General features: G+C 32.7%; 1 protein-coding gene across 10 annotated transcripts; it reads left to right on the top strand.

Annotated features, from left to right (window-relative positions):
• The first annotated feature begins 183 nt into the window (after positions 1-183).
• On the top strand, positions 184-12,130 carry Clk (circadian locomoter output cycles kaput protein Clock). Of its 10 annotated transcripts, none has more exons than XM_013306795.1 (15): positions 186-562; positions 784-843; positions 1,234-1,400; positions 1,484-1,665; positions 1,801-1,918; positions 4,435-4,530; positions 4,696-4,759; positions 5,972-6,210; positions 6,757-6,904; positions 7,402-7,585; positions 8,022-8,186; positions 8,525-8,686; positions 10,878-11,006; positions 11,329-11,506; positions 11,850-12,130. In XM_013306795.1, the coding sequence occupies exons 2-14, from the start codon at positions 806-808 to the stop codon at positions 11,473-11,475; spliced, it is 1,839 nt and encodes a 612-aa protein (XP_013162249.1). In that variant the 5' UTR covers positions 186-562; positions 784-805; the 3' UTR covers positions 11,476-11,506; positions 11,850-12,130. The 10 variants fall into 10 exon arrangements, with proteins under 10 accessions (XP_013162252.1, XP_013162253.1, XP_013162249.1 ...); XM_013306796.1 differs by having other exon boundaries at positions 187-562; positions 10,890-11,006; XM_013306792.1 differs by having other exon boundaries at positions 187-562; positions 8,456-8,686; positions 10,884-11,006.
• Positions 12,131-12,952: the final 822 nt, after the last annotated feature.

Genomic DNA, 12,952 nt, shown 5'->3' with positions numbered 1-12,952 from the left:
TGTTGTAATAAATATTTCATTAAATTCAGCCTTTGTTACCACCATTGTAATAAAATATGTAAGATATCCGACCAATTCTTTTAATTTAACACGATTTAAGTAGTTGTTTATCTTTGTAGTTTCACAATTATAACATAAAAAATCACTATTTTCACCCGACATTTGTTTGTCTTTGGTTTTGGTGATTTGGTATTCTAAATTCTGAAGTTCTGAATCTGATTCTGACGGTGACGGATATTCGGAAACACTTAGGAACCACCTTGCATTAATTTGTCTGTGTCTGTGTACTTGTATTGTGTACTGTTGTCGAAAAGTATTACCATTGCGCTACGATTACGAGTTTACGAATACTTGACGAAACGAGTTCAATTGGTATCGGTCACAAATACCAGTTAAGTGGGTTATCCAGATTTAGTTCGCAGTAATAACATAATAATAGTATTGTGTGTTATTGTCGACAAAAAGCAATGATTGTGGTGTTAATGTTTTAACAAATATGTTCTAAATAATAATTTCTATACTACATCTTGTGTAAACGGCTACAACGTTCAATATAATACAGGTATTTAATTATATTTTTGGCGAAATAAGGACATTTGTATTATCACTTTAATCTTAAATATTTTAAGAAGAACGCAATTTATGTTTAGTGAATTACGTTCAAACGGGTGGAGTACGGGTAGAAAACGAATACGATAGATAATTTGCAAATGGATGTTCAGGTTTACGAATTTCGAAATGTGTGAAATATGTGTTTTCTATAACATTGAATAAATTTTGCAGTAGAACAACTACAGAACTAACCATGGAAGACGACAGTGATGATAAAGATGATTCAAAAAGGTAAGTTTGGCTATAAACAACTTGCCTTTATAATTCTTTTATGTATGAAATACAAACATTGATTTCTCAGACTATATAATGTATAACACATATATATTATTTGTTAAAGGTGCTTTTGACCCCTCTGCAATGAAAATGTTAAAGATTTTTAGTATGAGTTGTATAAAAATAAAGTAAATGTAACAAACAATGTAATCTATTGAAGTGTTTGCAATGCCTACTCAGTATGGATGTAATGTTGCACCATTTACAAATTAATATTCACCCCAGCTAACTCCTCTGACACTGCATTCATATGAAAATTTTGTAGCATCAAACATTTTAACATGGAAATAGGTCAAAGTTGTTTCTTTAGTGTTTATAATGTTTTGCATGATGTGCGTCATATAGATGCAATTTGTATAACAGGAGAACCCGCAACTTGAGCGAGAAGAAACGTCGAGATACCTTCAATATGCTTGTAAATGAGTTATCCTCAATGGTTACCACTAGTAATAGGAAAATGGACAAATCTACAGTACTAAAGTCAACCATATCTTTTCTAAAGAACCATAATGGTACGTCAATTGTGTAATAAATATTGCATTCTATGTTTTCAGTTGTCTGAAACTAATTAGTAAATTCATATGTCTTGTTGTAGAAGTGACTGTTAGGTCTAGGGTTCACGATGTCCAAGAAGATTGGAAACCCGCTTTTCTTTCCAATGAAGAATTTACATACTTAGTGCTTGAGGCCTTGGAAGGTTTTGTCATGGTTTTCTCAGCAACCGGGCAAATCTATTATGTTTCCGAAAGCATAGCTTCCTTGTTGGGACATAATCCGGTATGGATTTTATTCATAATACTTATTTATTTAACCCTCTTATTTCTTCTGAAAATTTGTAAATTTTCATAAAAATTAGTATATTTTTAATGGTCTCTTTTAAGAAACTTAATATAATAATATGAATTTTTGTAGGCCGACTTGATAAATAAAAGCATTTTTGATTTGGCATATGAAGATGATCGACCAAATTTATACAGTCTTCTTCAGAATCCAGGCGCTGCCATTGATCCTACTCAACCTTTTGTGAGAGGTTAGTTATTGATTATTTTTTGATGTTTTGCATATTCAGATTACACAAACTTTTAACAAATAAATACAACTAATTCACAAGTATATATTTTAGATCATAGATTGATTTTATTAGTTCTCATAGTAACTCACTCCTATTATTCAGCTGTTGCCCGCGACTGCATTCTTGTGGAGGATCCATTATTAAATTTATGCAATAAGAATTTAAAATTTGTCTCAATATCCAACTCATTTTATTAGTAGTTGCCTAATGCTGTGCGTAAATTTAATATTATAAATGCAAATATTTCAATGCGTAAATGGATGGATGTTTGTTAGTAGGTATCTCCAGAATAGCTGAACGGATCTTGATGAAACTTGGTATAGATATAGAACACACTGGAAGAATACATAGGCTACTACTTATGTTTTTTTTATTCTGCATGGACTTCTTTAAATATTATCATAAAACCTGACCTATCAAGATACATAGAGTTTGTTGAATTTAACATATTTGCTATGTGTCCTATATGCAACGGTGGGAAGTGGAAGCCTTTGTTTGTTCACATTAGAGTAGCGGGCGCGAGCGCGAAAATACTAGTATTGTAATTAATGTTGTATGAGAATCTTCATATTGAATACACCAGGCCCAAGCCCACCGATGACTATGCAGTAAGTGAAGTAGGCAGTATAGGTAGCATTTTTGCATTAAATGTTGCATCTTATTGCTTGTAGCGATTTCTTTGCGATCTGGGCTCTCTATATCATGAAATATTTTTAATAAATATTTAAATAAAAAGATTTGATGGTCCATTTTATAGCGTTTTATATTTGTCCTATGTATGAATGTAGACATCTTGGTGACAATGAAAATTATTTATATACTTTTACTTCAAGTTTAAGTTGACATTAAAGCTTATATGGAGTGTCTAGGAAAGAAGTGTACAACAGAGTGCCAAAAAACTACCTTGGTCGAAAATATAACTGTTTAACTTCTATGCAAAGTTGCATAGTTTAGGCCCTAGAGGCCTTCAAAGTGAAATACACAACATTTATTGGTCATTCCAAGACATCCTGTAAACAAATTTGGAACCGAACAAATGGAATTCGTTAATGGATTTCGATCTGCTTGTTTACTATTACGTAATGCTGTGCGTCAGCCTGCTGCGTATTGAATCCTTTTTTCTTATGCAGTAAACAAATCTAGAAATCCACGTGCGTCGCCAATCAACTGCGAATTTCATCATAATTTTTTTGGATGTTTACAGTTGTACGCCGATATTTAAATATCAATGTATGCGCCTTTATTACTATACTAAGTGCATCTTGATATATTTTTAAATTAAAGGTTTGTTAAATGTTCGATAAAATCTACCATCCATTACTGTATAGGTTACCTGTTGACCTATTTAATCTAACTGGATGGTATTAAGAAATGCCTATCCAGGAATAGAATGTCACAGACAGATGATAATTTATAATTTTTAAGTCAAAAGTTAAGCAAGCGAAATAAGCCCTAAAATGAAGCGATGTCGCGAGCAACAGCTATATTTAATCGCAACTCTCAAACATCTATTGCATATTACACAATATTACGCAATGCATGTACATATGTACATATATGTTAAGCATAGAGACCAGGCTCGATTGGTACTGCTGCACACTGGACAGTATTTCGGCATTCATAGACATTTTTGTTTATATTTTAAGTTTAATTTGCTCGTATATACTTCGTATCACTTATTACATGTCTTATAATGTTTAACTTATTAAATATGGATGCGTACGGCGCTGCTATAGTTATTCCTTCGAAAATTTCTGTGGAGACCATAGATGATATTTGAAACGTGAAAAGCTCCTTCTTATTGGACCATAAATAATTTTAAAATCTTACCAGTACTCTATTATGGAGTATGCCAAAGTTCTAAATAAATCGCAATCGTGCGATAATTGAGTTGTCGCCGATTTTAGTCTCACTCCATACAAATTGTCAGGGGAAAAATTCAAATATCATTAATGCATTGACATACATTACATGTTATGAGACATGTATTTCTTACACTGGATATTCAGCAAAAAAAAACACTTAAAAATATTAGACGAAAATGTCTAAAATGTTGCCCAGTGTGTGCCGCCCTTCAGGGCACGTGTTTAGGCGCGGCGTTCACGTGACCGGTCACGTGGAAGATTTGCAAACTTGATGTTGAAGTGAGCTCGCTTAACGCAAATCCCTACTAAAGATTTAGGTTACAGTTTAAGTAAACAAAAAATTTTTAAGTCTCTTGTGTTCGAAGTTACTGGAATTTTTTATTAAGCTTGCCGAATTATATTGAATTTTTAACGTGACCAGTGAACTTGTGATTTCTACTTGTCTTATATAAACGATACGTTTCCATTGCCGAAACCTGTACAAAACTGCGTCATCTATCGAAAATACAATGTTATATCTATCACAATTTTGTATGTTTGTTGTGGTATTAAATAATTATTACTAAGTATATAAATGATAATAATTAACAATAATTGCATTTATTTCAGAGAACGAGATCAGATTCCAATGTCACTTACGTCGTAGTACATTGGATTTTAGAGATGATGCAAGCTACGAACTTATTGAATTCAATGGACATTTCCGTAAGTGATATTCATAAGTAGCGTGTGCATTTTTTTAAGCGACATGTGCATTTTTTATGATCTTAAAAAATATTTTACTATGATGCATTTTAATTTACATAAATATCAGAACATTAAACATTGATTGCAACAAACTTAATGAAGTCATTGTTTTTTTCCTTTTAGGTACTAATATGGAGCATAACGAAGCTGACGAAATGTCTGGATATCAACAAGAACACGAGTCAAGGTAAGAATGATAATACTGTAGCATCAAGTACTAATAAAATTATTTTGAACTTTGTACCCCTTTTTAAAGAAATGATTGGTACGGATGAGCTTCATTTTGACACAAAGCAAATGGAGAGAAGTGCACAAAGAAATTTTAATCAAATAAAAAATCTTTTGTATGCATTATGACCGACTTTCAGCCTTGGCCGGCAAACATGTTATTATTAACATATAAAGAGAAAAATAGGTTACCGTTGAAGCAAATATGTTTCTCAATTTATAAATTAAACTTTAAAGGAAAAATTTAAATAAATATTGAAATATTTAAATATTGTATTCAATTATTTACATTGAAAAGACTTGGTCAATTTTCATATAATTCTAAATCGGAAAATATTATCCATTTAAACTTTCAATCCCTATTTCTATTTGAGTTCAAAAACAATATTTTTAGAGCTTACATAGTAACAAAAATCTGTGCAAAATTACAAGTACTTCGGCCTGAAAGTTTAATTTAAAAGTTAATATTGATTGATCCCGAATGATCGAGATTGAGTTGGCTCGAATTATTGCCCTCTTATTGGTATAATTTGCTCACGTTTTATAATTTGAATTGATTTAAAGGTATTTATTTATAGATCTGTAATATTGAGACCAGTAATTGCGGATAAATTCACCACTTTCATACGATAATGATAGTTATTTAGTAATTGTATTTTTAAGTAGGGTGGGTGTCAGACTCGGCCGTAAAAAAAGCCAAAACATATAGGCTTATAAACCTTAATTATCCTTACCCCACGTAAAATTGTGACTAGGCCAGGGAAATGATGATCTATAGTAAATTTATTCTATATGTATCAAAGAGCAATCGTAGTTCTTGGTGTACCTCGGGTCTAACAAGTAGGATTACTATGTAGTTAGGGAGAATGTTCAGTTTATTAAATCTTTTACTAAGAAGCCGCACGGTCGCGTAGTCGTGGCGCTAGAATTTTGTACTAGAGTAGAAAATATGTCATATTATTATTATACTAAAATTAAATGATTAAAAAAAACATTGCTGTAACGAAAACAACGACAACACGGCTTCTTTCAGTGTTTATATAATTACGATTTCGTTGAAATTTGTCGGTTATAAATTTTCAAGTTGAGTTGTCGCTGTGCCGTCGAACCCTTTAGTATCCTTGCGGACGTTCAACTTAGAAGGCTTAACTACTGGCTGTTTCGGTTTCAGATTGCTGTTTGTGTGTACCGGCCGGCTGTACACTCCGCAATTAATTCGTGACGTTTCTCTTGTTGATACAAATCGTAATGAGTTTACCTCACGGCATAGTTTAGAGTGGAAGTTTCTCTTTTTGGACCATCGCGCTCCGCCTATTATCGGATACTTACCGTTTGAAGTGTTGGGCACCTCCGGCTACGACTACTACCATTTTGACGATCTTGAAAAGGTCGTAACTTGCCACGAAGCATGTAAGTAAAGAGTTTTATACATTGTAATTTTTTTTTAATTCTATTATTTTAATGGCATTTTCGATTTACACATTTCATAATGGAAAAAACTGCATTAAACATTTGTAAAAAAATAATTTTATTTAAATTTACCAAAGCAATTCTTTAAATCTTTCGAGCGCAATAAAACATATCTATTTAAAATATTTATATTAGGATTTATTCTGATTATACTTAAGCGCTACGTACATCGTTAGAAAAAATAGTTTTTCTTTCATATTTATTTATAACTAGCAGTCGCCCGCGGTTCCGTTCGCGCGGAAATAAAAAAACATAGTCAATAAAGTTCAAATTGACTCTACAGTATTTATATGGGAAAAATAAAAGGGTTGTTTTTAGGGTTTTCCCGGCAATTATTCGAATTTTTCTTACCTTTTAAACCTTCTCGAGACCTCCACGAACATTTCAAGACCAGGATAAGATAAATCTGTTCAGCTGTTCTCGACTTTTAGCGAGACTAACGAACAGCAATTAATTTTATATACTTATTTGTTATTTATTTTATAGTGATGCAAAAGGGCGAGCTGACATCGTGCTACTATCGGTTCCTGACCAAGGGCCAGCAGTGGATCTGGTTACAGACTCGTTTCTACATAACATACCACCAGTGGAACTCGAAACCAGAGTTCGTCGTTTGCACACATCGGGTGGTCAGGTGGGCCCCGTAGTTATAATTAGATTTTATATTTTTTTAATCACAACTATTTTAGAAATTAAATTTCAGATGATTGTTCTTTATATAAAAATATAATAGACTAGCTGTTACCCGCGGCGCCGTCCGCGTAGCATATGTGTATTCCAAGACTATGATCTACATCTATGTCAAATTTAAGCGCGAACCATGCAGCTGTTCTGACCTAACAAACATCCATTCTTCTAAACATTCAAATTTATAATATTAGTATAATAATATTAAGAAGTAAGTTTATTTTGTTTTGTATATATTTAAAAATATTTATAACTGTAATAAATATTAATAAGTTTTACACGTAAAGTGCGATTTAAGTCGTGCCAAAATTTCGTTAGATAAAAAATAAAAAGTGATGCCATAATATTACGCTTAAATACTTTTGTAAACTTAAATGGCATCACACCGATTAAATATTATTTTTTTTGTCCTTGAGTATAGGTTAATTGTAATTATATATGCAGTTACGCCGACGTTGTGAAGAGCACAAAACAAGAACAAACAGAAATGGAAGGCGCAAGTGAGATGGATGCCAACCAATGTGGCAAAGAGGCGGCGCACGAGACTGGAATGGTGCCCTTATCATCTCCTACTTACATGTCAGATGCTGGAGATACTTACGGTAGCTCCTATCAAACTATTTCACAGGTAAGTCTTCTATATTTTATCTTGTTTTTTTTATTTATTTTTTTCTCCAACATTACATCTTTCAAACAGATCTGTATGGTGTTACTTGTTTTTAATCACTTCAATTTTTTTCTTTGGCGTAACTCTACGATTATGAAGCTTGTTAAATTAAAAATCAATAAAAAAAAATTACACTGGTGAAGTAAGGGATGGCATGTGTCAAAACTAATATCCAAAAACAATTAGCTCTACTGGCACCCTGGGGGAGATTTCTACGGCACTTTTTACCATGGGTTTAGGGAGAGGGCTTAAGTAAGACACCACTTCGTAGACCTGTGGCGCCTTTTCAATCCAGCGCCCTGGGCGGTTGCTTAACCACGTTAATCCCTATCACCAGCCCTGCTAATGCTCCTGCGGTTGAAACTCGTAATAATAATAATCCGGTATAACATTACAGCCAGATTCTGTGAAGTCGGCGTCGGGTAGTACTAGCGGTACAGTGACGACCGTTTGCACTGCGGGTACAACCGCGTCATGGCCGCACGGTAACCCTAGGTACATGGGTTCCGACAACGGATCACTGTCCGGGGAATCACGATCCTCGCATCGGAATACTAGAGAGGTTATTAACACTTAATTAATTTGGATCCAAATGCAAAATGTTTTAATTTTTTATAGAGCCTATGCGTTATTCGAGGCTGTATCTAGAAATATTTTAAATTTTATTCAGATTCAATCAGCTATTCCTAAGTATACATCCAAATTATTGGTATCTAGCTGATGTGTGCGGGAGTAACTTAGTTTACTTTTTTATTTATTCTGCGCTGATGAAGTCGGAGGCAATCGCTATTTTATTAATATAAATATGAAACAATTTTATTTTATATATAGCCGAAGCCCTTGGCACAGAAGCAAAACGATTACGGGCCTTGTCATGGTAACATGATGATGTTCTCGCAGACGCACAAGGTTTTGGAGCCCACGCTGGTACCGCAGTACGGTATAGGCGCGCAGTATTTGGAGCCTGCGCCCTACGTAGGCGCAGTAGGAGTCCCCGGAGTACTGCCCGTGTCATTGCCACCCCTACCAGTTATCGTGTCACCTGACCAAACGCAAATGCAGGTGAGTTTCGCGAAGACTGTCAGAAATATTCTATCTCTTTTTTTTGTTCTAACAAAATCTTTTTTTTTTAAATTATGAACATGATTTCTTTTGATAGGCAATGAAAATATGAGTGTTTGCTGTTCGTCCGATCGGCCCATCAATGAATTGGCCCAATAGGATATCTTTTCCCCTTTAATCAATAAAAATATATGTACATTGTGTATTTAATTATTTTTAGAACGAATTTCTCTACTCAACCTGTTGGGCCGATTCTTCGGTGGACCGACTGGACGATCGGGAAACATCCGAATACATGGATTTCTTATTTAATATTAAATTATAATTATTTTTTTTATAAATTTTAGCTTTATATATATATTTATATATTTATTTATATGCAAATGTAAACTGCACCGCAAGTAATTTAAATATATTTAATATAATAATCTTCATAATGAATATCTAAGTATACATTATGAACAGTATTATATTTAATATACCTAAATATTTATTATTTATTATATCTTATGTATATCTAAAGATATCTAAATGCGGTTTATGCAGTTAATATTTGCATCTATATTTTGACAAGGTATTTGACTTTATTTCTTCTTGATTTATATAATAAAAGGCTGATTAAACTTTTTATAATCTTTTTAGACACAAAGTGCTCCACAAATGTGGAATTACTGGGATTATAACTAAAATAACAAAACCACTTACACCCATTGAATCTGATTCTATTTGGCACGGTCAGGACACATGTATCTCGCTTCCTCAACAGCTATACTACACATGCATGCTGTGTGTAACCGTAGATTTTTACTGCGAAAACATTATACATTTAAAATAAGTGATTAGGAATAACATCTTATATCGGCGTATTGACAGTCGAAAACTACGGTTGTTTTTACTTAAGAAAACTTTTTTTTCGACCTTACTCTTCCATGTACTATCTGGGAATCTGGCGGTATTCCACCTTAAAAGCGATAGTCGTTTAGCGACGTCGTGGAAACAATAACCAATAGAAGGCAGCTTTTAAATGGATCTTTAAGACTTCTTTTAATTACTTTTTACTGCTATGACATCGTTTGAGCAACTTACTGGTACACAATTGGTTATTTTTTAAAAAGGGGCTGAGTTTATCTCTTTTCGAGTAATAAGGCAATTTTTCTATAAGTGGAACACCGCAAAGGGTCCTGACAGTACTATATTTAATATATTGACCTCGATGTGCCTTTATTTTATTGATTTCATGTACTTTTAAATCGTAAAGCATCGATGTTGCCTATATGTTATTTTAAAGAATAAACAGTGGCTTTTAATTATTTTATGGATTGATGTGTATAAAACTATTTACTGCTATAAATAATTTTGTTTACTGGCTTAAAATAATGCTTCCTGAAAGTTTAATAACAGTGTATTTTAACCCAGAAATACTTTGTAATAAAGACCAATAATACCGAATAGAAAAACCATATTGTTCCTTCATATTCGGGATTTGTCACAATAGTTAAGTTTAATTATTGTCACGAGGACTACATATTTAACCGACTTCAAAAAAGAGGAGCTTTTCAATTTATCTGTTTTTATAATACGACATTTAATATTTAGTAATTCACACGACAATTTACACAATTTTTACTACTGCAGTGTACAGACAATATAATATACTAATGATATCATAACACCAGGTTCAAATAATTTGCTATAATATAGAAAAAACAATTTTTTGAACTTCAAGTCCACCATGAAATATTGAGTGATTTATTAATTACTAGCTGACCGTTGTCCGACAGATACCTGTCTTACTATGAATATTGAATTGAAATGTCCCGTATTTGCAAATGTTTTATAGCTTTTTTTATTACAATCGTCCTGACAAAAATCAACAGTAAAAAAAATAACGAAGGTCCATGTTGAGACATGATGGACGTAGGGAAGTAGAGATAAATTTATGTATAAGTATTAATTTTAAATGTAGATTAAAATGGTGGAGCACTGGACGCCTTGTGTTAGTAGACAGGCATTTAATGTTTTACTTTCGCATACTTGTAGATAAATATCTTACTTCGTACCGGCTGTTTAAATGTACCTAGCGTTGTTTTGAGGGTTTTTAATTTGCTATCCCGGCTGAGGTTAAAATAGTCAAATACCTTGTGGGTGTGGTGGGCGGTGGTTGTGGCGATGTGATGCGAGTTGGCGACAGCGGCAGGAGCAGCTGCAGAGGAAACATGAGGAGCTGCAGCAGATGATCGTCAGGCAACAGGAGGAACTGCGCCAGGTCAAGGAACAGCTGATGCTCGCGAGACTTGGCATATTACAGCCCCTCGTTAATGTAAGTACAATACCTATTTTTATTTCTGCCTAGGAATATTTTATACTCGGCCGTCATTATTTCCTGCCAGCTATTTCTTTGGATGCGCAGAATGACAGCCAATGAAGTCTCACCTTTATAAAGTGTCGACTTGTATTTGAAATATATTTAACCTGTCACTTGGTGAATGAAATCGTGACTACAATTTTTTTAATTAGAAGTATTCTACTATTCTGCCCACTGTTGCATTACCACGACCACACACAAGACACGCTATTTGGAAGTATTACCGCATTTTGTCGGATTATATGAGATGGCGTCACATTAGTTTATTATATTGCAGGTTCCAAATACATACGCCGCTGTCGAAGATCGCGAGCAAAGTCAACGTATGCCGGCACAAATATTATACGATGGTACCCAAGGACGCGTCATACCCGAGTACCAGGATCCCCCTTCCTCGACTGGCCATCGACATGACATGCCTTAATTCAGACATGAACTCTCATTATTTATTAGAGGTAACTTCAAATTTTCTTTACTATTCGTCCTTCTGTCTCCTTGAAAAACAATATTTTTAATACAACTGTTTTGGCAGCTAAAATTCAAAAAACATATTGGTATAATTAATTATCTAAAAATGAGTAAGTTAAGACGAAAACCAGTGCCCAGTGCTGACTGCACTGTATTATGTATGACGTCATTTGTGAAATTGTATACATAATTTCTTAATAAAATTAACTTACACGATAATTGTAAATAGGAAATTTATAAGAAGCCATTACTTATCTAGTTGACCGCCTGTATTTGATACTAGTTGACTTTGTACCTAGGAGGCCAGTATTCGTATTTTTTTTATTACAGTATAAGAACAATATCCAGCATTTGATTTGGCACTTCGGGAATTAGAGTAGTCTTTTACTCGACGTGCCAACTCAAACACTGGATAGGACAGAGTGGCTTAGGCCTTGGCCAAGTCTCAACTCTTCAGTCCCGCGCCATCTTGACCCAGTCTTGGACTTGAAGCTCTCGTTTAATTTTGCTATGAAGTAAAATATAAAGGTCGATTTATCAATGCCAATTAAACATTAAACAGTGGACCTGATTGAAATATATTTTTATATTTTAAGCTTGCCATTTTTTAAACTTTAAAAGATCGTCAATTATAATGAAAAAGAACTTGAACTTCCATTTTTGTGAATGTTGATTTTCATCATTTATGAAAAGATATATTTTTAATTTTTATTAATTAATTTATAAGACATTTATAATTTTAACATAAAATTTTATTAAAATTTAAAATGTTATTTACAAAATTTCTATTATATATATTTTATTTGAATTTGTTAATCTTGCATTTGTTATGATTTCTTTATAGATTTTTATGTTTTGTTTTATAAATAGATAAATAAGTTACCATAATATTTTACTTAAGATTTAAGTATAAGTTTAAAGTTATAAGTTTCTTTTGATATCGTAAAAATTAAAATAACATATAAAATAGATTTGGTAAGTTTCCATTGAAAAAGATATACGACTAATTTACATCTATAAATGAATTGAAAACCTGATTAAAAGCATAAAACCAAAGACATGTTATTTTGTTATCATTTTCATATTAAAATTATAATAACACTTCAATGGAAAACTGAGATAACCCAATTTTTGGGAATTTATAAATTTTATATAATTAATATAATTTATTTTAAGTACTTATTTAATAACAATGAAATAAAAAAAAACAATATACTTATCATATTTAGATTTTAACATACTTGACAGGTTTTTGGAGTTTACTTGAAGTATTTCAAAATATACAGGTTACTTGGACTGCTGTAAAGTACAAAATGATAGATGCTTTTATTTTTTTATGTTCGTAATGTACTTTTATTTAGAAATAGTTAAATCATGCATCGCAGTGCCAAAATCAAAATAAATGTCAAAAATATCTTTAACCAAAAATAACA

The sequence above is a fragment of the Papilio xuthus genome, unplaced genomic scaffold (genome assembly GCF_000836235.2).
Source record: "Papilio xuthus unplaced genomic scaffold, Pxut_1.1 DF828177.1, whole genome shotgun sequence".
NCBI classification, from domain to species: Eukaryota; Metazoa; Arthropoda; class Insecta; order Lepidoptera; family Papilionidae; genus Papilio; species Papilio xuthus.
The sequence above is the reverse complement of the archived record's forward strand: the minus strand, read 5'-3'. Positions and strand labels throughout refer to the sequence as shown.

What these genes read in the sequence shown, in the direction of transcription:
- Clk (XM_013306791.1), top strand. Translation starts at nt 806, where the DNA reads ATGGAAGACGACAGTGATGATAAAGATGATTCAAAAAG. An exon ending in CGCATCGGAATACTAGAGAG is followed by an intron (nt 8,187 to 8,455) that starts GTTATTAACACT and finishes TTTTATATATAG; the next exon opens with CCGAAGCCCTTGGCACAGAA. An exon ending in TATTACAGCCCCTCGTTAAT is followed by an intron (nt 11,007 to 11,328) that starts GTAAGTACAATA and finishes ATTATATTGCAG; the next exon opens with GTTCCAAATACATACGCCGC.